At 38.1% G+C, this 27458-nt stretch overlaps 1 protein-coding gene across 1 annotated transcript in view; it reads left to right on the forward strand.

The window, feature by feature from the left end:
* The window catches only part of Bach2 (BACH transcriptional regulator 2), a 334683-nt gene that overhangs the window by 253147 nt on the left and 54078 nt on the right, over positions 1-27458 (forward strand). The window contains exon 4 of the mRNA XM_077801923.1: positions 7857-8111. Coding sequence (XP_077658049.1) covers positions 7869-8111 — 243 coding nt within the window. The 5' untranslated portion in view covers positions 7857-7868. The remainder of the gene's footprint in view (positions 1-7856; positions 8112-27458) is intronic.

The following is a 27458-nucleotide window of genomic DNA, read 5'->3' on the forward strand; positions in this document are numbered from 1 at the left end:
GTCTTTATAAGATCAAAGAAAGCCAGTTTCTATCAATTAAAATGACAGTATATCACTCCCTATTTATTATCACTTAGGTTTATTTCTTTCATAGACTCAGACTCATAGAGTTGTAGATCTGCGAAAACTTTGCTAGTTTTCTGGTTCATACTTCTCATTTCACAAACATGGAAGCAGGCTCAGACGAAGTTAAGCAATTTGTCCAAATCCACAAGGCTGGCCAATGCCGCAGGTAGAACAAAAGCCCAAGATACCTGGTTCACGCTTATTTCTACTGTATTTCACTTTCATTTCTCTTTTTATTTTCTTTCATTTTGTGTTTTACCCAAGAATTTATGGCTTTGTATTCTTCATAGCAAACTCCAGTCTTGGAGTACATGCATTAATGTGTATTACCCATAAATGAATTGGAAAAATGAGATGTCCCTCATTAATCTACTTCTGAAGAATGAACACATCATCTATGCCCTAGAATATTAATTATTCCAGCCCAATTTTGAGTGTTACCTGCTACATATAACCTATTATGATTTTTAAACCAAATAAATTTTACAGACTACTTGAAAAAAACTGAATATGATAGGCAAAAGAAGAATAATCTAAGAATTAAGAATGGAGAAAATAAATCATAATCGAGACCCTATGTGAGACATAAGAAAATATGTAAAACATTCTAAGGAAATGAAAAACTAATAAGAATATACAATAGAAAATATTTGTCTTCTTACTAAATCATGAAGAATTTAGCAGCAATTTTCTAGTCACAAACAGAAGCAAAGTGACCTTGATCTTACTCAGTGGCCTAGGGTCATTACAAGTGAATTGTCATTTAGAATGTTATTCTTATTACATTTTTAACATGATTATAGATAATGAAACTGACAGATACTTTACCTTTTATTGGAATACCAAAGGACTAATAATGTTTCTTCATAAATATTTTCATAATTAGGTATTTCAAAATACCTGTGTATAGAAGAAGAAAGTTTACATTATATGGTTAGCAATGAGATAAATTATTGGTTTTAAAGTATTTGGAGTACTTGTACTATAAAGAGTAAATCTAGGACTTTAGGCCAAGAATAGTGGTACACACCTGTAATCCCAGCTACTCCCTGCTGAAATAACTATGAAAACAAATAAAATATATGAAATAATACTTTTCAAGACATTGGATACAAAGTAACAAAGGACAGTACAGTAATCCCTAAAAGAAAACAAACAATGCAACATACTGTTACAAGAGTTTTCGGGCCATGGAACAGAAAGGAGGAACCAAGGAATTGCTGGATTACTCCTAAATTGAAGAGACATAGCTAAGAGTCTGGAGAGATGACTCTTCCAGAGATTTTCAGAGAGTACCTCATCACTATTTTGCCGAATACTGATCACTACATGCATGTGAGGAAACTTCTGAAGATTGAGAAGGGAACTACCCAAAACAATCAGAGGTTACATAGAGCTCATGGAGGACTAGAAATAATCCCTATACCTACCAGCCAGACTAGAAAACCCATATTTCAGCAGACTTTGGGTAAATTATTCAGAAGTGTCTTGGATCAGTAGTGGGGAAACAGAGAGCTCTGGACTAAATGCTGCTTTTCCAATCTAACAAAACTCAAAGCCAAAAATCCAAAAAGGTTCACACTTTTTCCAAGTACCTCAACTCAAGAGTATTTATAGTAACACAAACATATTCAGCATCCAACAAAATTAAATCCAAAAATTGTAAAATTTATGTCTTGAATGCAATCAAAAATGTCCAGTCTTTCAAAGAAGTAAGAAAATATGATTCACATTGAAGAGAAATAATAATCAAAACCGAGCCAGGGGGTTAGGGTTGTGGCTCAGTGATAGAGTGTTTGCCTAGCTTATGTGAGGCACTGGGTTCAATTCTCAGCACCACATATAAATAAGTAAATAAAATGAAGGTCCATCAACAACTAATGAAAATATTTAAAAAGAAAATACTGAGCCAGAACTGATACAGTTTTAGAATTTAAAAAGACATTGAAATGGTTACTATAACTTTATTCCAAAAATTAAGAGGTTAAACAATTAAATATCTTATGCAGAAACATGGAAGATATTTTAAAAGTCTAAAAAAGGACTTTTGAGATGATGACCACGGTGTCGGAGATAAAAATTATACTGGAAGGGATTAGTGACAGATTAGACATTACAGAAAAAAAAATTAATGAACTTGAAAGTCTAGCAAGAGAAAACTATCCAAAGGGAAACATAAGAACATAAGAGAGTTAAAAAAAAAAAAGAGTGTCAAAAAAAATTTTAAATGAACACAGTAATGTGAGGTGTGGAACAACTTCAGGTGGTCTAATATACAAATAACTGAACTGCATTAAGAAGAATAGGAAGGAAAACAAAAAAAAATATTTGAAGAATTGGTGTCTGAAGTTTTCCCAATATGATGAAAACTACACAGCTACAGATCAACAATGCTGGAGAAACATGAAAGAGACTACATAAGGCACATAATCATCAATTTATTCATTTAAAAAATTGATAAAGAAAAAACCTTGAAAACAGCAGGGTGGGGTTGAGAGAGACCTTACATACAGAGAAACAAAGGTAAAGGTGACAGATTTTTCACTGGAAACAATGCAAGTGAAAAGACAGTGGAATGACATCTTTTATAGTACTGAAAGAAAAGGAAAAAATCCTGTCAATCTAGAATCTATACCCCATGAAGATATGTTCCAAAAGTTAAATCAACTAGCTTTTCCAGAGAAACAAAAGCTAAAAGAATTCATTACTAGCACCCCTGCATTGCAGGCAATGTTAAACGAGGTCCTTCAGGAAGAAGGAAAAAATACACACACACACACACACACACACACACACACACACACGCACACACACATACACGCACACATACACTCACACATGTGTGTGCGTGTGTGTGTTTATGTAAGTATGTGTATATATATTATTTTTATTGTCTAAATTTATTTAAAACATAATTGATTGTTTAAAGAAAATTAAAAACAATATAGTATAGATTTTTTAACATTTGTACAAGTAAAATACCTGAATAATACAAGGGCAGAAAGGGAAGAACCCTTTTATTTCTCCCTTGTAAGCATTTTAAGTTTCTATTAAATTTTTAATAGAAATAATTAATTAATTTAATTTTGAAATAGAAATAATTAAATAATTTAATTTTGCATTAAATTATACAGTATACTTGAAGGTGGATTGTGATAAAGAAGCATATTATAAATTCTAAAGCAACCAATAAAATAATAAAACATACCAGTAAGAGACAAAATTGAATCATAAAAAATATTCAGTTAATCCAAAATAAATAAGAGAGTGAGAGGAAAGGGAACAAAAAACATTTGGGACAAATAGAAAACAAAGAGAAAAATGGCAGATTTAAATTCAACCAAATCAATAATAACATTAAATGTAAATGGTCTAAGCACCATAATTAAAGTCAGAGATTGTCAGATTAGATTGTAGGAAAAGCAAGACCCAATTATATGCTGCCTACAAGAAACACTTTAAATATAAAGAGACAAAAAGGTTAAAAGGAGAATAATAGAAAAAGGTATATTGTGCTGATGCTAATCGAACAAATCTGGAATGGCCGTATTAATATTAGACAAAACAAATTTCAGAAAAAAAGAATATTTCCAGGAATTAAAGGAATTAGTGGTAGAGGAATGAATACTTCCAAGAGAAATTAAAATCCTAAATGTCTGTGCATCTAATAACAGAGTTTCAAACTGCATAAATCAAAGATAGTAAAATTTCAATAACTGAATGACAACCCCAGTTATTGTCAAAGATTTCAGTGTCTCTCCTCAAGATTTGATAAAACCGATAGACAGAAAGTCAAACAAGAGATAGAAAACTTGAGCAATACTCATCATCTGACTTTTAACCTCATTGACATGTACAGAACACAACCAGCAAACTTCATAATACACACTCTTTTCCAGTGCATATGGAATACCATGTTCTGGCATATAAAACAATTCTCCATGAATCAAAAAGGATTAAAGTTATACAAAGTTTGTGTCTGACCATAATAGAATCAAATAAGAGAATTTTTTAAAATATATCTAGAAATTCACCCTAATATTTTAGAAGCTAAATAATGTTTATAAATAACTTAACACACCAAGAAAAAAATCAAAATTGAAATTTACAAGTATTTTGAACTGAGTAAAATTAAAATTCAGTATTTCAAAATTTGTGAGATACTGCTAAAGCAGTACTGATTGAATTTTACAGCATTGAAGCCTGTCTTAGGGAAAAAAAAATGTAAGATCAATGAATGCAACCTACACATTGTGAAACTGGTTTTAAAAAAGAAAAGAGCAAATTAAATTCAAAGTAAGTAGAAAAAAGAATATAACAACACAGGAGCACTCAGCTTTCCTCCTGTAGAGTGTCTAGACATCTGGATGGCCTGTCACTTTAAATAAAGAAGCCCACACCTGTGACTGTGACCAGTTCAGCTGTCCACTTCCAAGTGAGACTCTCCAGGTTGGCATCCTTCTAATCCAGATGAGTGGCTTCTGTTGCTGAAGACATTCTCATACCTACCTTACCTCTACATTTGTAACAAATAAATCCTAGGTACAAATGGGGTTATTTTAGAGAAGTAAAAATAAATAAATAAATAAATAAAGTAAAAGTACAACAATAAGAATAAAAATCAATGAAGAAAATTCTGTGGAACCTTCCAAAAAAATTTAAAAAGCTATAAGAACAACTGTATAAGAACAACTAAGCAAATTAGGCATACAAAATTTATACACAAAATTTATTTATAGGGATTGAGGATGTAGCTTGGTGGTAGAGCACTTGCCTAGTATACCCTAGGCTCTGGGTTTGAGCTCCAGAATCACACCACACACACACATACACAAACACACACACACACACACACACACACACACACATACATGCAAATCATTGGTATTTGTATATTAGTAGAGAAAAATCAGCAATTGAAATTCAAAAGCAATACCATTTATAATGGCATCAGAAATATTAATATGTATGTATAAATCTGACAGAAGATATGCAATACCAATACACTACTACAAATCTTCTTTAAGAAAGATTACAGATAAACTAAAGAAAGAGAAATGGGGGACTGGATTGGTGGCTTAGTAATAGAGTGCTTGCCTAGCAGGTGTGAGGCATTCAGTTCGATTCTCAGCATCTCATATAAATAAATTAAATAAAGGTCCATTGAGAACTAAAAAAATATTTTAGAAAGAGAAATGCTGTGTTCTTGGGTCAGAAGATTCAATATTGCTTAAAAGACAGCTCTTCCCAAACTGATCAGTAGATTAAGTATAGTTCTAGTAAAAATATTATTTTGTAGAAATTGACAAGCTAGTTCTAAAATGCATATGGAAATGCAAAGAATCAAAAACCACTTTGAGGGCTGGGGATGTGGCTCAAGTGGTAGCGCGCTTGCCTGGTATGCGTGCGGCCCGGGTTCGATCCTCAGCACCACATACCAACAAAGATGTTGTGTCCACCGAGAACTAAAAAATAAATATTAAAAATTCTCTCTCTCTCTCTCTCTCTCTCTCTCTCTCTCTCTCTCTCTCTCTCTCCTCTCTCACTCTTTCTTTAAAAAAAAAAAAAACCACTTTGAAAAACAACAAATCAAGACACTGTTGATAGAGGCATGAAGATAGGCGGATACATATAGATCTACACATATATAGCCAACTGATAAAGGTGCAAAGGCAATTCAGTAAAGAGTGGTTTTAACAATGGTGTTGGAACAATTGGATATTCATAGGCAAAAGAACAAAAGAGGCTCAATTCATACTTTGTACCATATAAAAAATTAACTCAAAATTGTCAAGGACTTAAATGTAAGAACTTAAAAAAAAAGAAAAAACTAAATTTTTAGCAAAAACGATAGGAGAAGATCTTTGTGACCTTGGTTTAGGCAAAGATTTTTTTAGATATGACACTAAAAGTACAATCCATAAACAGAAAATAATTGATAAATTGAGCCTTTTCAAATGAAAACTTTCTACTGTTTGAGAATGAAAAGACAAGCTACAGAAGACTGGGGGAAAATATTTACAAACCACATAAAGGATTTTATTTCGAATATATCCCATAATAAGTAAACAAACATCTCAATTAAAATTAGGCAAGGACTCTGAATAGACATTTTACCAAAGATACACAGATGGAAAATAAGCACATGAAAGGTGATCAATATCTTGTGTCATTAGAGAAAACAAATTAAAACCACAAAAGAAATATCATAGTGTACCTATAAGAATGGCCAAAATTAAAAGACTGGCCATGCCGAATGTTGACAAGAATGTGAAAAAAAACCAGAACTCTCATATGCTGGTAGGGAAATGTAAAATGGTACAACCACTTTAGAAATCAGTGCTGTTTCTTAGAGAGTTAAAGTTATGTACAGCATACACTCTATTCACTCTACTCATGTGTGGGTGACTTGGACATCCTGCCCAAGAGAAAGCATATGTTCATACAAAGTCTTTTATACTAATGTTTACAACAGCTTTATTTTAATAGCCCCAAACTGGAAACAACCCAAATATCCATCAGTATATTAATGGGTAAAAATGTGTATTCTATCCATGGAATAAAACATGACTCAGAAATAAAGGAACAAACTTTTGATATATTCAACAATATGGGTGAGTGTCAAAATAATTATGCTGAGTAAGAGAAGCCAGACATAAAAGAATACATACTTCATGATTCCATTTGTATATAACTCTAAAAAGTTCAAATTAATAAATATGGCCAGAAAGCTGATCAATGATTGCCAGAGATAGGGCACTGAGAGGTACGAGGGAGGAACTATAAAGGGGCTTAAAGAGACTTCTGGCAGTGGTTAATTTATCTTCACTATCTTGATTGTAAGGATGGTTTTACAGTTGCTCACATACGTCAAGTTTCATACCATAAATGTGTGAAGCTTATTGTTAAAGCTGTTTATTTATTGTTAAAGTGTGGTTTTTTTTTTTGAATGAGAATGAAGCCATGCCTGGATTCATAGTAGTAGTAAATATTACTGAAAAACCACATTATATAAATTAATTATGGATACCTCAAAGGATTCTTTTTAAAACAAAGACGACTTTTGTAAAAGTAATTTTCACTTTGAATACATCTTTTTCATGACTCCTATTATGATCCATTGTGTTTCCTTAAAGAGGGTGTACGTCAAGTCTGCTGACATAACGACAGCAGAGTTCCACTCGAGAGCCCGTCACCACCTGCATTACGTTGGCTGTGCATTGTCTTGAAATGCAGAAGGCAGATATAATAGCTGCTATATCTATTCTTCAGGGCGTATGCAGTTTAGAACACTTGTAAAATCATGTATTTTGATTAGACATTTATCCTACTTGGCACCTTAACCAAATTTCAACTTAGAGAACTTACATGTACTTCATCAAAACAGCATTTCAGATACTTCATCTTAACACAAATTTCAATCAGTACTGGAATGGAAACTATTTATATGTGAAAAAGTGCTATTTCAGCTTTCTAACAAAATCAAAACTACAACTTTTAAAGTACATGTGTGTTTTAATCATGTTAAGTGTTCCTTTAAAAGATCTGGCTTTGCCACCATGGGGTAAAAAGTATGCAGTCAGTGGAAAGGTTAAAAGTCAGCCATCGACCTTGACTTTCCGGATGTGCTCCCTGACCTAATTATGCCAACCGAGTTTGAACGTGCTGATCTGCAGTACTGCTTCTTTCTGCCCGGCCCATGGGTTGGACCCAGAAACCATGATGTTCATTCTCCCTTCCCTCTTGTGACTCTCTGATAGTGGTGGTGACTCAGCCTTTCTTTCTTTCAGGGTGTGAACGGCATGTCTGTGGATGAGAAGCCTGACTCCCCCATGTATGTGTATGAGTCCACAGTCCACTGCACCAACATCCTCCTGGGCCTCAATGACCAGCGGAAAAAGGATATTCTCTGTGACGTGACTCTGATAGTGGAGAGGAAGGAGTTCCGAGCCCACCGGGCTGTGCTGGCCGCATGCAGTGAATACTTCTGGCAGGCTCTGGTTGGACAGACGAAACATGACTTGGTGGTCAGCCTGCCTGAAGAGGTATAGTAATTTGGTTTGTTTGTATAGTTGATAAAGGAGGTGGATTGACTATAATTGGCTTGGTAGGATCTAGAAGGTATAACCTGTGCCACGTGCATGTCCAAGTCACCCACATATTAGGTTTGTGGCAAAGCCAGTTTCTGTTTGATACACGTGAAATCTCAGAAGCATGAGTATGAACACAGCATATTTCTTTAAAGGAACTGAACCTCACCTGGGGCTCAGTGACTTGTAGTTTCTAGTTCTCTTAAACTTCAGATTTTGACTAGTTCCACCTAAGTTTGATGCAGTCCTAGATGTGGGATCTGAATCAGTGCTACGATTTCTCTCTTTCAAATGGTTTAAGGATTGTTGAGTTGCCCTTGAGAATAAAAGAATGAAAGCATTCACAGGGCCTTCCTTGCTTGGGGAAAAAATTAAAAGCAACCAGTAATTCTCACCATTAGCATAGTGAGATTCTAAGAAGCATAAACTTGATTCTCTCACCATTTTTTGAAAATACCCTACTCATGTTTTCTGATTAAGTCAATGAGTCCAGTCTTGTTGGTACTTTGGAGACACCAATAACTGGATCTGCTCCGTCCAGAGATGGCATTCAGTTTCAGTTGGATGGTTTGAGCTCTGAAAACTCAAAGGATGGGCTTCACAATGACAAACTGTCACACTAGTCACCCTCTGAATTGGGTATATCATTCCTCTCCTTTAATCAGCCTGACTTCCCTTCAATTTTAATGGGACAAAGGGTAATACTGTCCTTAGGCTTTGTGTTCAGGCCAGAATCATTCCCTGCACACCAGCAGCACAGTGTGCAACTGTAGGATCACCATCAGCCGTTGTATCTACTGCACAACTCCCAGCGGTACAACTCAATTCATACTCTTTGCAAATACAGCCCTCTTGTTGGACCCTGTTCCACCAAGCGGCTCTTCACTGCAATCCTAGGAGAAACCAAACACACCGTCACTTACAGGTATGAGTTGCTAGTGATTATAGCTACCATCAAATTCTAGGGGTCACAAACCCAGATGCCTTCAGAGATTTTGCAAATAGTATTAATGAAAGCAGTTGTGTATAAGACAGTGGAAAGTGACAGAGAAGGCATGTGCTCCATTGATGGACATTCAGATCCAACATTTAAAAAGAAACACAGCTGGGGATATAGCACAGTGGTAGAGCACTTTCCTGCCATGGGTGAGGCCCTGAGTTCTCCTGCACTGCAAAAAAAAAAAAAAAAAAAAAAAAGACAAGCACACAAGGTATAGAACTCCACCAGATCCCAGTCCCTTGTTAAGCAAAATCTATGGTTATCTGAGGGCAGGAGAGTGCCCAGCTGGTAAAAGTGAGAACTGCATAAGCACTCAGTATGTTCACATTCAGATATTTCTTATGTACTCACGGTAAAATGCTCCATTACCACTCCTCATGCAACAAGTAAGTAGACAGTAGAGAGAGAGAGTAGAAATTAAAGGACAAGTCACTTGAAGACAGAGAAACTGGGGCTTGTGCAGGGAGCCCTTAGTAACGTGGACAGGCCGGAGAATGGCCATATGCGTGGGGATCCTGAGCTGGAGTTTCCTCATCTGCATGAGCAGGGCAGACTTAGCCAGTTAGTGGGGTGTTGTGGGGATTAGGAGAGATAATATAAAAGTTTTCAGCATAGTGCAGTGCCTGTCTCATAATAAGCATTTGTCAAATATAAGGCCTTTTCTTCTCTGGATGGGAACAAGAATGCCTTTCTTACTTATTCCAACTCTAGAATCTCTGGAACCATTTGGAAAACTTCCAATTGTCCAGAAAGATCTTAAGGAAGGAGGTGATGCTCACAGTTTATTTATTCTCTGTTACCTATTTGAGAACCATTTTCTATATATGTTTTTTACTGATTTTAAAAAACAATTAGATGATATGAAAATATATGTATTAATGAAAGTCATGTTTTACATAATTTAGTTTCTTTTCTGTGACTCTGTTGGCCCCATATTGAGACTCCCTAGACATTGTGACCTACACCCAGGTTAGCCCTGGGATCCTGGTCTAGTCACTGAATCTCTCTGTCAGTTATCTTGCCTTTAAGAACCTCTATAATTCTAAAGTCAAAGTACAATACTGGTGCAGTAAGATGAAAAGGAGATCAGCATATAAATGCCTATGACATAACCTTAAAGTTTCATTGTAGAACAAATCCTTAATAACTGCTTATTTCCACGGCATTGCATACTCCTATTTAAAATAAGAGGCACCCTGTGTAGATATATCCCACAAAATCTGTTTGACCTTTTTGGTTTTATTCCAGTTAAATAAGTGTTGGCTGTGTGTTGCTTCCCAGCCTCTAAAAGGACTGTTGTCCCTACATTATCTTCGTCCTCCAAACCATGACGACATTCTGTTTGCCCCCATTCCTGCAGTCTTGACATTAACCCATAGAGCTATGGGTTGGATGTCTTCCTTTCCTTTCTTCCCTTCCATTTCCTTTTTTCCTTCCTTCTCCTCTCTCCCATCCCATACACTCTCTCTCCTTCTTTCTTAAATAAATCTCTGTTGTCAGTCATCTAGCTCTTAAGTGTCTGAATAATGGGATCTGCAAACCAGCCCCAGGAGCATTTTCCTCTGTGGGGCTATAAGTGTTTGGAGGCCTCCTTGGAAGAACCTCCTCCTCTGCTTAGCACCTGTCCATGGCCAATGCACTGAGCATGGTTTTCCTCTGCTGTATGCACACAGAGATTCCCTTGGAGGCTCAGTGAAAATTGTCACACTTTTCCCTGTGAATAACTTCATAGAATTTGAATTAATTGGCAAATAAGCAAGCATCCCAAATTGCTATTTTAGAATTAACTAGCATTTGGTCCCCATGATACAAGAAAAAGCAATGAAATGGTTAACCTCACATCATCTTATCACTTAATTCTGATCAACTTCTGGCCTGCCCCCACCCATGTTCCCACTTGCCACACCTCAACTCACACCTGACAGCTAATGTTGTGTATCAGTTTGAGAGTTTTTCTTGCACTGTGAAACCTCCAAATGTAAACTGGCACCCTCCTACTCCCTAATTCAGTTTAGGCCAAACCCAGCTCATATCTAACCACTTACTGTCCAGTCCTGTACTTCTACCCTGAAATCCTCACTGTTGCTGAGAAACTCCAACAAATGTGAAACCACTCAGTGCCCAGCTTCAACCTCTAACCTGAGAGGGGAGAGATTTAAAATAGAGGCCTCCTTCTAGAAGTCAAGGAATAATTCAATTGCTTTTGCTTTTATTTTTTCTCTTCTCTAAAATGGATTGAAAGATAGACCTGAAACTTACAGGATTTGAGTATTGGCTCCCCATTGAAAATAAACCCGGGTATGTGTCAGCAAATAGTAGGAAACCAGCCATTGTACTAAGTACTTCCATTGTATAATTAAACTAGTCATTTTAATCTACAACTAGAAATTATGTTTTGTGCGAAGAGAGAAGAGAAAGTGGTGACGTTACAAGCACCTCAAGGCCGTCCTCCCCCTGCTCCTTAGGATTAAAGTTGGCTCAGGAGACACATTCTTAGCAAAGGTCATGGAGACCATTTCACACTGGATGCCAGCCACACCAGAAGTAGCATCACTGCCATGAAGTTCCATCTCTTGGTGTGTGGAGTTGAGGTCAGAAATGGAGTGTGCTTTCTGAGAAGCTGTGCAGCCACAGAGGGTTTGTCTCCAACCCGTTCTCAGGAGGCTGCTTGGCTCCTTCACAGAAGGCTAGGGAAATAGCATTTGTCAGGGGATTATTGCCAAGGGTCCGCCACCCTCTTTGTCTTATTTCCTATGTTCTTTCATCCTCTAGAAAAGAGAAAGTGTGCAGAGGATGTCTATGGGGTGGAAATAAATATGGCCCCTTCGGTACAAATATGTTTTAAACTTTTGCTCATATCCTTGCTCTCTCTTTCCAGCTTGTGATAAATCTTATTCTTTTCAGTACCAAAAAGAGAAAGAGAGAAAGCTGACCCAGAAAGCTTGGGAAGAAGAGGCCTGTGTTGTCTTCACCATAGGGTGCAATTAAGAATGTTCCTGCAGCAGTACTGCCAAGTGCGGATGCCAACAAGATTATGGAATCTTCTTGTCTGGAAGTTTTTAGAGGCTATGAAAGCTGTTAATGTCTCTGGGATGGTTTAGGTCCGGTCTTTTAAGAAAGGAGTAAGAGAGTCATGATTATCATCAGACGGTCCTTTCAATATGTAGTGCTACAGAAGCTACTTAATGCTGCAGCACAGTTTGCCAATAGCATTCTGAGCCCGGGTGTGGCTGCAGAGAAAGGTGGAGGTTTTGAAGAAAACAATGGGTGACACCTTTGGGAAGTGGCATGACCAGGGGGATACAGGTAAAACGCTCATTCACAGAGCATGCAACCAGCCCTTTGACCTCTCCATGCACCAATTAAACAGAACTCTGAGGGAGACACCACGACTCTTTACCAGGATAAGAAGGGGAATTTTTAAAAAACTAAGAGCCATCAGCCATAAGGGGATGGAAAAACCATAATCTGGGACTTGGCACCACCTGTGTGTAAGGTCTCTAGCAAATCACACAACTCCTTTGGGCTTCTGCTTCCCCACTAATTTATTTCCTCATTCATTCAACAGTTTATCACAGTCCCTCTATGTACCAGGAGGCACCATTCTGGGTTCTGGGTAAACCTCACTTACATTCCAATGGGGAGAAGGAAGACAGAAAACTAATAAATCCCAAATGTACTCAATTGCATGCCACTGAGGAAAATAAAACAATAATGGAGATTAGGAAATGTCAGGATTCAGGTATCAGGATTTTTAAATAGAGGGGTCTCAAGAGTGGCTTGTTTGCAGGGGCAACTTTTGAGGAGCATAAGGAGGTGAGGGGGCCAGCCATGCTGATATCTGGGGAAGGAGGGAGCTAGGCAGAGGAACAGCAAAGAAGGGCCAGGGGATGGAGCAGGCATGGCATATCTGAGGCAGAAGCAGAGTGAGCAAGCGGGGAATGGAAAGAGGTGTGTCTGGGAGAAGATGGGGCTGTGCTGTGCCCCTTGCCAGACACTTGACCTTTACTTGGGATGAGCTGGGAAGCCACCCAAGGGTTTCACAGGAGAAGATCATTTTGACTGCTGTGTGCAAATGGACTGAAAGAGGGCAAGGGCAAAAGCAGGGAGAACACTGAAGAGGGTAAGACAGTAACTGAGGACATGACCTCAACCAGGGCCATGGCAAGTGGAGTGGTCATCAGTGTCAGATTCTTGGTGGCATTTTGAAGGTAGAACTTATGGAGTTTTTCTATAGATTGGGTATAAAGTGGGAGAGAAAGAAAAGGGACAGATAGCTCCCATATTTGGAGCCCAAGCTGATGGAAGAAGGGAGTTGCCACTAACTGAAATTGGTTAAGACTGGGAGGACGAGGTTGGGGGGTGGGTTGAGCAGGACTGGGAGTTCTATTTCATATATTTTGTATTTGAGATACCTGTTTGCATTTAAGTAAAGAGGTCTAGTCCACTTTTGCATGTGTATGACTGGAATTCATGGGTATAAGCCTAGGCTAGTGTTAAGAGATTTTGTTTATTTGTTTGTTTTGGTAGTAGGAATGAACTCAGAGGCATTTCACCATCCAGCTACACCTCCAGTCCTTTTTATTTTTTATTTTGACACAGGATCTCACTAAGTTGCTTAGGGCCCCTCTAAGTTGTTGAGGCTGGCTTCCAACTTGTGATCCTCCTGCTTCAGCCTCCCAAGCTTCCAGCCTCTTGGGATTACATGCATGTGCCACTGCACCTGACTAGTTAAGGGTGTTAATACCAGAGTATCAAGGATATTGGAAGCCACAGACTAGAAACAATCACCAAGGGAGTAAGCTTAGATAGAAAAAGAAAAGAGGTCTCAGGATTGAGCCTTGGGGATTTCCAGAAATGAGAGGTCAGGAAAATGAAGAAGAGCCATCACAGTATACCAGGAAGGACCAGTCATTGAGGCAGGAGGAAGAGCAAGAAAGTGTAGTGTGCAGTAAACCAAGAAAATGAAGCATTTTGAACAGAGAATAATCAGCTGTGTCAAATGAGTTTGATAGTCAGCTAAATGAAGGCTGAAAGCTGACATCCAGCAAAGTCAAGGCCACTTGTGATTTCATTGAACACTTTTGGGAAGGAAATAGGAGCAAAAACCAATTCAATTTGTTTTAGAGAGAATGGAAAAGAATTGAAGAAAATTAATATAGGCTATGTTTTTTGAGGCTTCTTGAGTTAAAGAGAATTGTGAATTGAACCAGTAGCTGGAGGGAAATAACATCAAAAGACATTTCATTTAGCTTTAGTTTTTTTTTTCTTTGTTTGTTTGAAGTAGGAATAAATTCTAGCATTTTTGCATTCCTTTATGAAGATTACCATTGTTCGCCCATACCCAATTTTTCTCAATTTCTTATCAGGTAGGCCATGTGGCTAGATCTTCCAATGATGTTAGATGAACTCATGTCACTTCTGGTTTGAAGCAGTTAGAAGAAGGTCTGAGTCCTTCATGCTCTTTCCCATTCTTTGGTGACAAAGAATTCTGAAGATAGTAAAGCTAAAGCCCAGATCCCTGAGTCACTATTGGAGGAAAGTCAGGAAGAAGAGCCATCTAACTCAAATCAGACTCTGACACGAATAAGAAATAAACTTCTACCTTAAGCCATTACCATTTGATGTTTTAGCTGAACTTGGTGACCTGCACCTGTAATCCTACCTACTTGGAAGGCTGAAGTGGGAATATCACTTGAATTTAAGACCAACCTGGAAAAATAGCAAGATCCTATCTCAAAATAAAACAAGAATGTGATGTTTTATTTGTTATTACAATAGAGCCCCACCTATTCTGACTAATACCTGGACTCATGAGAAAATTCTGGCAGAGAGAAAACTAGACGATTTAGGAGACAGAAGCCAATTAGTAAATGAATGTCCTTGAGTGCACAAGTGATCTACTGACCAAGCAGATGGACTCAACTTCTCAAGGCATATCCTTATTTGAAAAAGATAGAGTTGAACTGGGTGGTCTCTGAGGTCCTATCCCATGCTGTAGGTTTATGGTCCTTGAACTTTTCCAGATTTCTACAGAAAGAAAAGAGAAGAAATCTTATTTTCCAGGAAGAGAGAAAAGATGTTTATATTAAGAGATAAAGGAAAAGACTGTGGAAATAGGAGTAAAAGTGTTCAGGAAAGGAAAGAACTACAGGACTCCAGAAGAGGAGCTCAGTTGTGTTACTTATTTTTGTCACTACTCCCTTACATTCTCAGAAAATATCTTGCAGACGTTCACAGGAAGTTAAAATACCTATAGGACCACTGGGCTATTTGATAACCTAGAACATAAGCAGATTGCAGAAGATGCAAATAGATCATGGCTCCTTAACTATTTAAGAAGGTTGTAGAATTTTGAGAAAATTATTTTACATTTAATGACCTCAATTCCAACATGAGTGTGCAGGGAGTAACAATACTAGTTCCCAGCTTGACTTGCAAGGTTGCTGTTCAGATTAATGAAACGTGATATGTTCAGCTTCTTGGAAGGATGGTGCTATAGAAACAGTAGGTGTTATTATTCCCATAAAAGGAAAGAACAGTCTTCTCTGATGAAATGGCTCTTACCTCAGAATCCTCATTAAAAGCTGTGGTGCAATTTTCCAAGTTGCATTAGTGAGACTTGGCAGCAGATGAAAAAAAAAAAAAAAAGCAAATAAATAAAGAAGTCAGAATATTCCAGGTAACTACTTGCTGGCAAGTAAGAAGTTTTCAAGTCCTAGAATCATGCTGATAGTTCTGAAATGCCTCAAGGCAGAACTTATTTATAGTAATGCAGAGGTGACTTCCAACCCTGAAATCTGGGCCTCAGCCTCAGATGGGGGTGCAATAAAGCAAAGCCATGAAAAGGGAAGCAGATTCTATTGTGATTCCATCTCTGAAGGCTGCAGGAGGATGCTGATACAGAGGGAGGGAAATCTAGGGTGAAAATAGCCACAGCAATAGCTAATTTTAAAACTGAGATGCATAAGCTGTTTTCCAAACCTCTTACATTTCTTAAATCCTGAGGCCAGTAAGTCCTATTTAAAGAAACTGATGCAGAAATGCATTCCTCTTTTGGCAGAGTAGTAGGAGTTGAGTAGACAAAAACCTAAGACATATCTAAAAATCATTTTAAGTGACCTGATTTCAAAGCCAGTTTAAGGTTTCTTTTCACTAAACCCGTTTATCCCTATCTCATAAGATGACCACAATAATCAACATTTTATGTGGATTTATAACAAGGACTTCAACGATAAAGTTGTTTGCATTAAATTTTGTCAAATCAGTTACCAGCATATCTGTGCTTCTTAAAAATCTTCTGTATATATGAACAAAATGTCCCTTACATTTCTTTTTTTTTTTCTCCTACTATGGAGACTCTTAACTATTTCAATTAAAATTAATAATAGCTTTAAAGACAAAGTTCAGAGCTATAAAGTTCCTCACTTGATCAGTAATCATAACTATTATTTTGTCATATTTAATCATAGGACCCAGGCCTTTAACAGGATACGTAATTAAACTTTTAATTCACGATAAGAAGTTAAATAGTTCTTGGGAAGATTTTTATTTTTAATTATTTCACTTCCCATCTAGATTATCTTCCCTTCCCACCCAACCCCCCCCCAAAAAAAAGTGTGATAAAGAGACAACATGGCTGTCAGCCAAGGGTGTTTGGGTCATGCCAGCAAGAGCTTGGCCACAGGCCATCGTCCAATTAGCCTGGCTTCATGGTTGCAGAGTAATCACTCATGATGAGTCACTCATGATGTAGTGGTACTTTACTTGAGCCAGTACTTCTTAGAATAGGTCTCTTGTTCACTGTTATTACCTGTTCTACTTTGCCAATAAAAGTGCAGGACTATTTAGGCTGAAAGCCAAACGGAAGAGAAACATTGATTATGTATCTCATTTCTCTTTGCTTCCTGAAAACTGAGAATGCAATAAAAGAGAGAAAGCATGGTGTGTCTTTTAAGTAAGTTACAAGAAAATACAGTTTCCACACCAAAATTCTCAAGAGTTGGAATCCAAGAGCCAGTTTTTATTCTGTCTTTTCTTTGGCAGCTTTAACATTTGGCACAAATTCGAGTATATCAATATAGTTACCTAATAATCTTAATGGATTCACATTCCATTCAAAAATTTGGAATGTCACCAAACTGCTTTAGGTTTCAGCTCTATTGTTGGGGTGTTCGCAATGTTTCTGGTGGGTGTGCAGTTATAAAAGCAAACAGCCCTTTGAAAGAGACCCTTCTTATGGTGAGAACACCTGGAATCTTGGTTGAATATGCTGTTGAATATGCCAGGAAATTGATTCAGGAATTTTTTAATAAAATGGATCATACTCAACAAGCATTAGACTGAAGCATGATTGTCATTTAAAAAAAAAAAAAGCTGTTCTGTTCTTAAGACGCATAAGGAAAGTAGAACAAAATCATGTAGACTAATTAGTTAATACCTATATATTTATATTCGTATTTGTTTGAGTTCTTAACCAAGTCACAGACTAGATAAGGCGTTGGTTTGTTTTGCTTTGAGAATTGGAGCAATTAAATAATAGCACTTTTGGCTTCCTAATCTCGGAAGTGTTCTTTTTCTCCATTAACTTGGTGCATGTAGTAAAATTCATCACTTTGCCACAGATTCCTAAAATATGTTGACAGTCTCTCTAACTGACGTTGGCACCACCTCCAAGCTAGCTAGTGATGCAGTGAGCTTTAGTGTCTGTGATGGACTTCCATGTACAGCCTGGCAAAGGTTGTGTGTGAAAAAGTTAATGCATCCAGCACCCTGGGTGGGATGCAGCCAGGCCTCCAATGTGAGCACATTTTTTTGACTGACTGGCAGCAAAAAGAAATACTGGCAGCTGTTCCCAACCAAGCCAAAAATTTAGCCCAGGGGTGAAAAGAAATACTGGGATCCAGCCAATCAAAGATTCCTAGGTTTAGAGGAAAATCAAAAGAAGGATACAGAAGGCCATAGTTTCAGGCCTCAGCTTATTATAGTAACCATTTAATTTTATCTTCTTTTCTATAAAAGATAGTATCGAATGTCAGTCCAGCTCATTTTTTTCTGATTATTTCTAAATCATCATTTTTGTTCTATCTATTCTTTTTTTTAATTTTTCATATGCAAAACCAAATGACAGTTTATTCTTCCCAAATGTGTGTAGAGATGACATCATTGCCAAAGGCAGACAGGAACTGAGTGGAGCAAAGCAGGTCTCTGTGAGCAGTGGCTAGCCTTGTATGTCAAACCATGTTGAGGAGCATAGGTCAGAATGAAATGACGTGTATGTTTCCTCAAAGGTCTGTTCATGGTGGAACATGTGCTTGGCATGCACAAAGTTCTAGGTTCAATCTTCAGGGGGAAAAAAAATCTGACCATAGAAGTCCTTCTGATGCTTCAAATTTATCTTTCTTGTCTACTATTCTTATCTGATTAATTACTAAAAAAGAAGGGTAGAGAAAACAGTTACTAAAAGTCCAGGAAAAGGGCCAACATCTTGCTGTTGTGTAATGATGGGCACTCTAATACCGCGAGAGATGTTTTAATATTTGCACTGTCATTCTTCTTTCCTGCAGCATGCTTTAGACTATGTGATGATATTCTTTGTGCCGCTTGTGTCTGCCGAATGAATCTGTAGCAGCCCAGGAACTGAATTGTGCCCTCCACATAGGAAGGGAAAAAATTCAAAATACAGAACTCCAAGATTTAGGGGAAAGACCATAATTTGGGAAATCCACAGAATACTAAGGAAAGATCATCTGTAATTCTGGAGATTTTTTGAATGGGTTAAATCCATCAGATATATAAGATGTTCGAGTAAAGAAATGTAGTGAGTTTTCAAAGTTCCAGAACATCTCCATGCCTCATACTTGAGGCTATTATGGATGTTAACCAGATGTTCTTATTCACTGACAATGAGAAGAAATAGCATTTCACCCACACAGGGGAGATTTCATCTAAATTAAAGAAGAATTTTATAACAATACAAAATGATAGGCCCTGGAGTAAGGCACCAAAAAATTCAGAATTAACTTCAGAGGATTGTGTGTCTGTTCGTGATACTCATCAGGACAAGACAGCTTAAGTGCAATACTAGAAAGAAGCAGATGAATGGATCACGAGACACCGGTCACATCTTTGGGGAATTAATTTAGAAATGTAAATGAGACCATCTCCTCCAAAGGACTCATACAGTTGAAGAATTTAAACCTTTAGAAATTAAAGGTGAATAAGTCAAGAGCATTGTTGTAGATGCTGTCTTGTAGCTGTAGTTGTTTGTGCTGCAAAGGTTCAACTAGAGCCCTGGACAGGATATGATCAGATTACACAAGTCCTTACTACAAAAGAATAAAATTGAAATAGAAGAATTTAGGCTTGTCCAGGTAAACGATAGGAATTGACTAAAATAGTATGAACCAGAAAGTGACACATGCAAAACAAATTAAGGAATATATGTCTAGCAATGGAATGCATGGTGGATGTGAACAGCCGCTGACCAAGAGCACAGTCAGAAGATGCCTGCTGATCCTAGCATGAGCTAAGGAAGGTCTATACATGGGCGAAGGACTGGGGGAATGAGGGTACAGAGATACCTGGAAATGGAATGTGGCAGCACATAGTGAAGAAGAGGCCATCGGGCTTTGATATGTAATTAAGGTGGTGTGAGCACAGAGCTGAAGATACTGATCCGACAAACACCAACATACAGGCAGTGGCTGAAACCATTAGGAATTGTTGATGCTTTCAGGGTAAAAAAAAAAATAGGAGCTGAGATTGAGCTCCAGCACTGAGACTCCATTGCTGATACCACTACTAAGAACAAGATTTACTCTGAATTACCATTTTTAGTTTTATCTTTATTTTATTTGGGAAATATGTAAGTCCTAACAGCTTATCAGACTGAGGATACATGTATAGGTGCTCCTTAATTTACCTTTTAAAGCATTCCCCTCCCCAAAGTGATATCATGAGAATCAACTCTTACTTAAAGAGTTGCTAAATCTCTAGATGTCAAAGCCTTTGCTCTCAAGGTGATTTAAAATCCAGTGGCACATATTTTTTTAAATGCCACAAACAGATTCAGGCAAAGATAATAAATTAGGTTAAAACCATTAAAGTAAATGATCAGTGAACATTATTATAGTACCAAAGCAACCAATACAGGCACAAAATAACACCACACACACACACTTTTCTAGTTACAAGGGAAAAATCAGATCTGTACCTTAGAGATTCAAACTGTCTTTACTAACACAGGCAGAGATTAGTCTGCATATCACTCCTAGTGGGGCAGCAGGTGTTAAGGGTCTTCTAGTCATGAAATACACACCATCCCTGGGGATGTATTCAGTATGCAACTTAACCATATAAAGCCTTTAGAAATAATTTCCAGTTGGAGGAAAATCAAGGATTAGAGGAACAAGCTTAACAATGCCAAAAAGAAGCAACATGTTGGACAAATAACAGAGGGTGGGATATTCTGCAGAACAATGGCCTGATTTCTTCAGTAAGTCAGTGACATAAAAATGGGACTATGCTAAATTAAACATGATTCAAGAAATTTATATTCCAGATGCAGTGCGTGGCCCTGGAGTCATTATTAGTTTGGACAAACAAGTTAACAAGGACTTTCAGCAGATGGTGGTCGGAGTAGGGATCAGAGGAACTCCGATATGGTCTGGGTATTAATGAAAGGCAGTGATCATTGGAAAAAGAAGATTGAGGAATAATAGGCCCAGTATGCTCTCAGTTTTGTTAAAACTTACAAATGTGAGAGTGTGTGTGTGTGTGTGTGTGTGTGTGTGTGATGTGTACTTGCAACAAAGGAAAATCCATAAAGACGTGTGCTAAAGTGTTGTTAAGTGCTGACTTGGGATGGTGGAAACATGATAGATTTTTTGTTGTTGTTGTTTGTCTCCACTTTCTAATGTCCTACAGCATACATTATTGTATTTATGTAACGATAACAGGGTTATTTAAACGGTTTGGTGATAGAAAGGAAGAAAGAAAGATCAGGTGAAGTGTAGGTCATCATACTGGCAAAATGAAAGTCTGCAGTGTGGCCGGCCTTACATGTGGTTTCAAAGCTTCCGTGGGCCTGGTGGGTTCCTCCCTAAAGGCACTAGTGCTCCTGCCACTCCCTGATCCCTTCATCCTGCACAGAGCCCTCCATTCTCCTAAGAAGTAAGTAACCTTGGGGTTCTTTATGTGAATTTGTGTAGAGGAGACATTATTCAGTTCCTAACAATTCACAAAAAAATAAGATTTATACAAATACAAAAAGCCCACATGCACAAAGATATTCACATATGTACAACCACATATCTATAATCTATGTAGCCATGAGAAAGAAAAAAGAAGCTGTGAACTGATGAGGAATAATTCCCAAGATATATATTTTTTTGTTTTTTTAATATTTATTTTTTAGTTGTAATTGAACACAATATCTTTATTTTATTTATTTATGTGGTGCTGAGTATCGAACCCAGGGCCTCTCATGTGCAAGGCAAGCACTCTACCGCTGAGCCACAACCCCAGCCCCTCCAAGATATATTTTTAAAGGCAAAAACAAAATGCAGAAGTGTACCCGCACTGTATATGGTATGCTTCCTTTTGTGCAAGAAAGAAAGGAAAATAATATAGAGCATATATATAAGTATGCATGTATGATTTATAAATATACACACATATATGCACATTTGCATGTTTCAAAAAAATAAACAAAAAATAAACCAAAAACTAGTGATGAGGTTTACTAGGAAGTGAGGAGAAGCAGCTATCTCTAAATAAAACACAAAGTAGGGCTGGGGATATGGTTCAGTGGTCGAATCCCCAAGTTCAATTTCTGGTACCCCCCTGCAAAAAAAAAAAAAAGTCACTGTCCTAAAAGACAAAGTTGTCCTAAATTAAAGGAAATTAACAAAAACAAATACAGTGAATCATCCCCATTGGCTCTCAGATTGCAAAACAACTCTGTAAAGAACATCCTTAGAGTATTTCAGAGACTATGAATGTAGACTTTGGTTTATAATATTGTATCAACATTAATTTTGTTGAGTGGGAAAGTAATATTTGGTAATATAGAATGTTCTTGTTCTCAGGAGATAAATGGTGAAATGTCACAATGGCTGCAATTTACTTTTGGGAAAAACTGTGTGTGTATGTGTGTGTGTGTGTGTGTGTGTGTGTGTGTGTTCACACACAGGGAAAGTTGGTAGATATCAATTGAGGGAAGAGAGCACACAGATTTGGCAAAATTCAGTGATTTAACATGATCTTTTTCCTTCCAACATTCCATATTCACCCCAGGTTTATCCAAATTTAAGATATGTGGGTGTGTGCTTCTTTCATCTTTTCTGTGGATTAAAATTTCAAGATAAAAAGATAAGAAAAATGAATAATGTATTTAGATTGATTTTGACAGGAAGGTGCCTATTCATTCAAGAAAGCATTTACTGAGCTAGACAAGGTGGCACACACCTGTTGCCTCAGCTACTAGGGAGGCTGAGGCAAGAGGATCACTTGAGCCAAAAGTTTGGGGTCAGCCTGAGCAACATAGTGTCCAAAAAAAAGAGTGTCCCATCTCCAAAAAAAAAGAAGTGTCCCCTGAGCACCAATTCTATGCTTAGCTGGGTGTTAAATACTGGGGATATAGTTGTGGATAAGACAGAACAAGTTGGACTTCTTGTGAACCTACATTTAGTGTGGAAGAAATATAGGAAAACAAGATAATTTATTATAAGTGCTGGAAGAAAAATAAAGCAGAGTGTTACAAAAGATAGTAATCAGGGGAGAATTGACATTAGGAAGGATACCCAGGGAATTAAGGCTAAATGACTAAAAAGGAGCTATTCATTCATTTACCATATTTGCATCAAACACCTACTATGTGCTCAATGCTGGGGACATAACAGTAAATAAAATGGACAGAACTCTGCCTTCACAGAGTTTTTGCCCCACTAGGGATGAAAGATCTTAACCAGGAATACATAAGTTGGTGATAAGTGCTACCGGAGAAAATAAATCAGGAAGGAGACTAATGAGTGAGGACAGGGTTGAAGCTTTAAATACCATAGTTAGAAAAGGGGTCACTGTGAAGATGACCAGGGATTAAAGCTGGGGTGATGGAAGGAGACAGATTATGCAGAGCCTGATAGGCCAGTTTGATGACTTTGGCTTTTATTAGAGAATTGGGGATCTTTGGGGGGGTTCTGAATAAAACAGTGGCTTGATACAATTTATCTTTTCAAATGATAGCTCTGGATGCTGAGTTGAGAAGAGACTCCAAAGGGACAAGGGCAGAAGTAGGGATACCTGTTAAGCTTGTCCTGCGTTAATCCAGGAGAAAGGTAGTTTGTACAGGAGTGGTTGCAAGGGGAAAATGCAGAGGTTTGGATCCCAACTCTGTTTTGAAAGAGAAGCTGCCAGAATTTCCTTCTAACTGATGTGAGAGAAAGAAAAGAATTCAGGATGATTGTGGTTTGGAGGGTGAAGGACCCAAAAAGTGGAAGTTTCCATAACCCAGGTGGGAAAGACCGAACAAGGAGCAGGGCTGTGAGAAGAGACAAGGGGTCTGATGGGTAGGTGACAAGATGAGTAGGTGACCAGCAAAGAAAGCAATCTGGTGAGGCAAAGGCAAAAGCTGAGGTTCTGCTGAGTATTTCACAGTAGGCTTGTACAAGGATAATTCGGAAGGACTTGGAAATATCTTTTAGTAGAATTTTTTTTTTCACTTACAAATTAACCTTTGAGTAAGTTGAGGTCTGTCAGCTCAGATGAAAACATTAACTCCCAATTGACACAAACTTCTTCCTCTCCAGGTCCAGCTCCCCACATGGAGCTGTAGGAGGCTTCCCTTGTTCTTGTGCTGGATGGAAATTTCGGTGGGAAAGGGGGAATTGGAGCTGGAGATGTGGCCTTATTCACAATGACACATGAGGTGGCGTTGGTGGGAAGGGCCCTGCAAGGTTCAGCCAGAGTGTAACAGTGGTTCCCAGACATTTTTTGCCAGTGACCTCTTTGACGTGTCACTGAATTTCACAGACTGCCTTTCATTTTGGAAGCCAAATTTCCCTTCATTCTATGCCCCACGCATAAGTCCATCGGGGACACACATTCTAAGCATATTTGGTTCCTCAAGAGCAGGCTCTGGCAGCACTGAGACTATTCATTCACATTCCATCTCCTCGTCTGCTCTCCCTCCGAGATTCCAACAGAGACTGCTCTTAAAATAATGCCAACTTATTTATTCAGATTCTTCTTCCCCCAGGGAGATGCTAAAGACCTTTCATGAGAATTCTTCAAGAATTGCTGAGGTTCTGTGGACTTTATAGAGAGTGTATGCAGAACAGGGACTGTTAATAACTTGGGCCCTCCGTATGTTTATGGACAGAGATGATAGGCCTTGGACCCACTCTGCCAGGAGGACCATCTCTCTGAGTTGGAACATATCCTGCTAAAGACAGTCCAGCCCGAGAACATATCCCAGGGGACTTTCCTTTCTGGCCAGGAAAGAGGGAATTGGAGCTGGAGATGGGCCCCTATTCCCAGTGACATGTGAGTTGGATTTACCCTCTCCCTGCTCTTTAAACTCCCTCTTCCCATCTTATTGTGTTTATTTTTTAAATCATATTAATGAGATAAGCCAGTTTCGAGAAGACAACTACTATATGATTCCACTTATAAAAGTATCTAAAGTAGTAAAATTTCAAAAACAGAAAGTAGAATGGTGGTTACTAGGGAATTGAAGGGAGAGGAGCTGTTATTTATTGGATCCGGAGTTTCAGATTTCCAAGGTGAAAAAGTTCTGCAGATCTATTTCATAACAATGCGAATATATTTAACACTACTGAACTGTATACATTTTAGGTCAAATTAAAGATTTCTGAAAAGAGCCTGATTATTTTTATCATCCCATCCCAGGCTTTTTCTCCTTGGCCCATCTTGTAGAACTAGGGGGCCAGCCTCTGCCTCGCTTGGCCATCTATGATCAGAGGCCAGAGTTGAAAGAAGTTCCCTCTACTACAAACTGTACATTGGAAAATTTTCTTCAGTTCAAATTAATGTTTAGTATTAAATTAGTAACACTTATTCTTAGATCAAAGTTTCAAACTTGGAAGACCTCCCCACAAAATTCTAACCCTGTGTCAAGTGCTAATTAGCCCTAAACATAGAAAATCAATGACAATAGAGGGCCACCAGAAACTAGGAAGTCCCATCTCTTCAGGAAGATCTTTCTTGCTTCCTCTATATTCTCTCCTAAGTTTTATTCATTTTTTGGTAAATTATAGATGTGTATTGAATATTGACCATGAGTAAACTGTACTACCTGTCCCCATGTTCTAGAGAATGTCTCTCACTCTCACCTAGCTTAATTCATTGCCTCACATCCTCCCTCTTTTCTACTTTTAATCAGATCTTGTTTCTTTTCCACTCATTAGCAATGATTTCAAGATTACCTGGTACCATCCTAAAACTTGTCCAAGAGATTATTAAGGAGGAAAGGCTTTGGGCTATTTTCTCCTGCCATTTTAAGGTGTGTAGAATGGCAGGGTGTGTACAACATTTATGATATTTTTAAATGGTTCAGTCATTATGTCAAGCCCAAGAAAATACAAGATGGGGCATGCTGCTCTCCATTCAAACAAAACTGCAGGACTGTGGGACTCACTGCACCTGCTCACCTGACAGGTCTAAATAGAAAGGGTTTACTTGTTCAGGAAGGGAAACTAAAGCCTGGAAGTAATGCCTGTATAAATGTCGTGACAGTCAGACTACCAAGTCTGTATTTGTTTAATTTCAAGGTTCTGCAATGGCACAGTAGAATTTTTGTTAAATAGGAATGATGGCCTTTGAAAACTTACACACTTAGGAAATCGTTGGCTCCTTTGTTTTCTTAGTATTGCCTCTCATTACATCCTATCAAGGCTCCTTGTGTACTCTGCAAATAGTTCATGATCTCAGCCGACTGGTTGGACGAGGCCAGCACTCTGGTATAAAGTAGCTTGACGAAGGTGTCATTCACAGGGGTAGAGGAGACTTAGGGAAATTCAAGAGAGCTCTGTTTATTTTGCCAACTCACAAGCCCATTTATTTTGCCAATGGTATTCAGAGTAAATGAAAATACCATCAACCTTGTCTTTCTATCTGTTGTTTGTATATCAGGTGTTCAAGGAACCATAACACCTCTCAGGTTATTGCCATATGAGATAAGGAGCACCAAGGATTGGAGGTTAAAAAAATGAGACACATTAGCATGCAATCTCCCGTCCAGTGTTGAATCCTTTTGTAAGGATATCACACGTGGCTCTCTCCTCTGCTTGAATCCTTGCAGCAATGAGGAGCTCACCTCCTCTTGAGAGCTCCTTTACATTTTGTACAATTATGAATTCTAGAAAGTTCATCATTATTTGTAGAGGAAATCTTCCTTAAATTTTCAGCTGTGACCCTATTGATACCCTCTGGAATAGAAGAGAACAAAGCTAATATCTTATCTTCATGATAGCCTGTGCTCTCTGGAGGCAACTGTCATGTGAATCCCTAGAAGTCTCCCTTTCTCAGGAGTCAATCCCCGGTCCCACATGCCACCTAGGATACAGATCTAATGATTACCATGATCCTCTGGTCAGGCCTGCTCATAACACACAATACTAGAACTAAATACAAGAGTCTCAATGTGATCTGAACAGCAAAGAGTAGGGTGAAACTATGATCAGCTGTCTATGCATTGTACATCTTTTAAAGTAGCCCAGGATTGTGTCATTTCCTGGTAACTGTGTCACAAACGGATCCGCCTCTGTAAGCCCTCTCTCATCCAGTATTTACAAAGTTGAATTTTTTAATCCCTGCATAGTATTTAACATCTATTTTTGATAAATTGAATCTTTATGCATTCCCCCAGTTCTATCTGTCTGTAGTCATCACTGGGGAATCTTCATTCTGTCTCCTGGAAATGACCACCCATGTCTTCTCTAAGTCAGAGAGAGAGAAGTTGAGATGACAGTGTAGGTGACAGGCAACCAGATCACATCACCATATGCTTTTCCTTAAGTTGAAGTTGACATCAGTCCATCAACCAGCAACCCATCACTTAATTTTGCTCTCATTCAAACCTCCTTTTTTCATATTATTCGGAGAGTGACCTAAGACATGTGAGCTGCCTTGCTAAAATCCTGGGATGCTATTTCTACTGGGTTCGCTGAGCAGTAATCCCATCAAGACCCAAATGAAGTTATTTGGGCATGACTTGTTCCTAATGAAGCTTGAGTCATCTGCCACTTCCCTGTCTGGGTTCTGAGTGGGTGATGGTTTGT

The sequence above is a fragment of the Urocitellus parryii genome, chromosome 8, assembly GCF_045843805.1.
Source record: "Urocitellus parryii isolate mUroPar1 chromosome 8, mUroPar1.hap1, whole genome shotgun sequence".
Taxonomy (NCBI): Eukaryota; Metazoa; Chordata; class Mammalia; order Rodentia; family Sciuridae; genus Urocitellus; species Urocitellus parryii.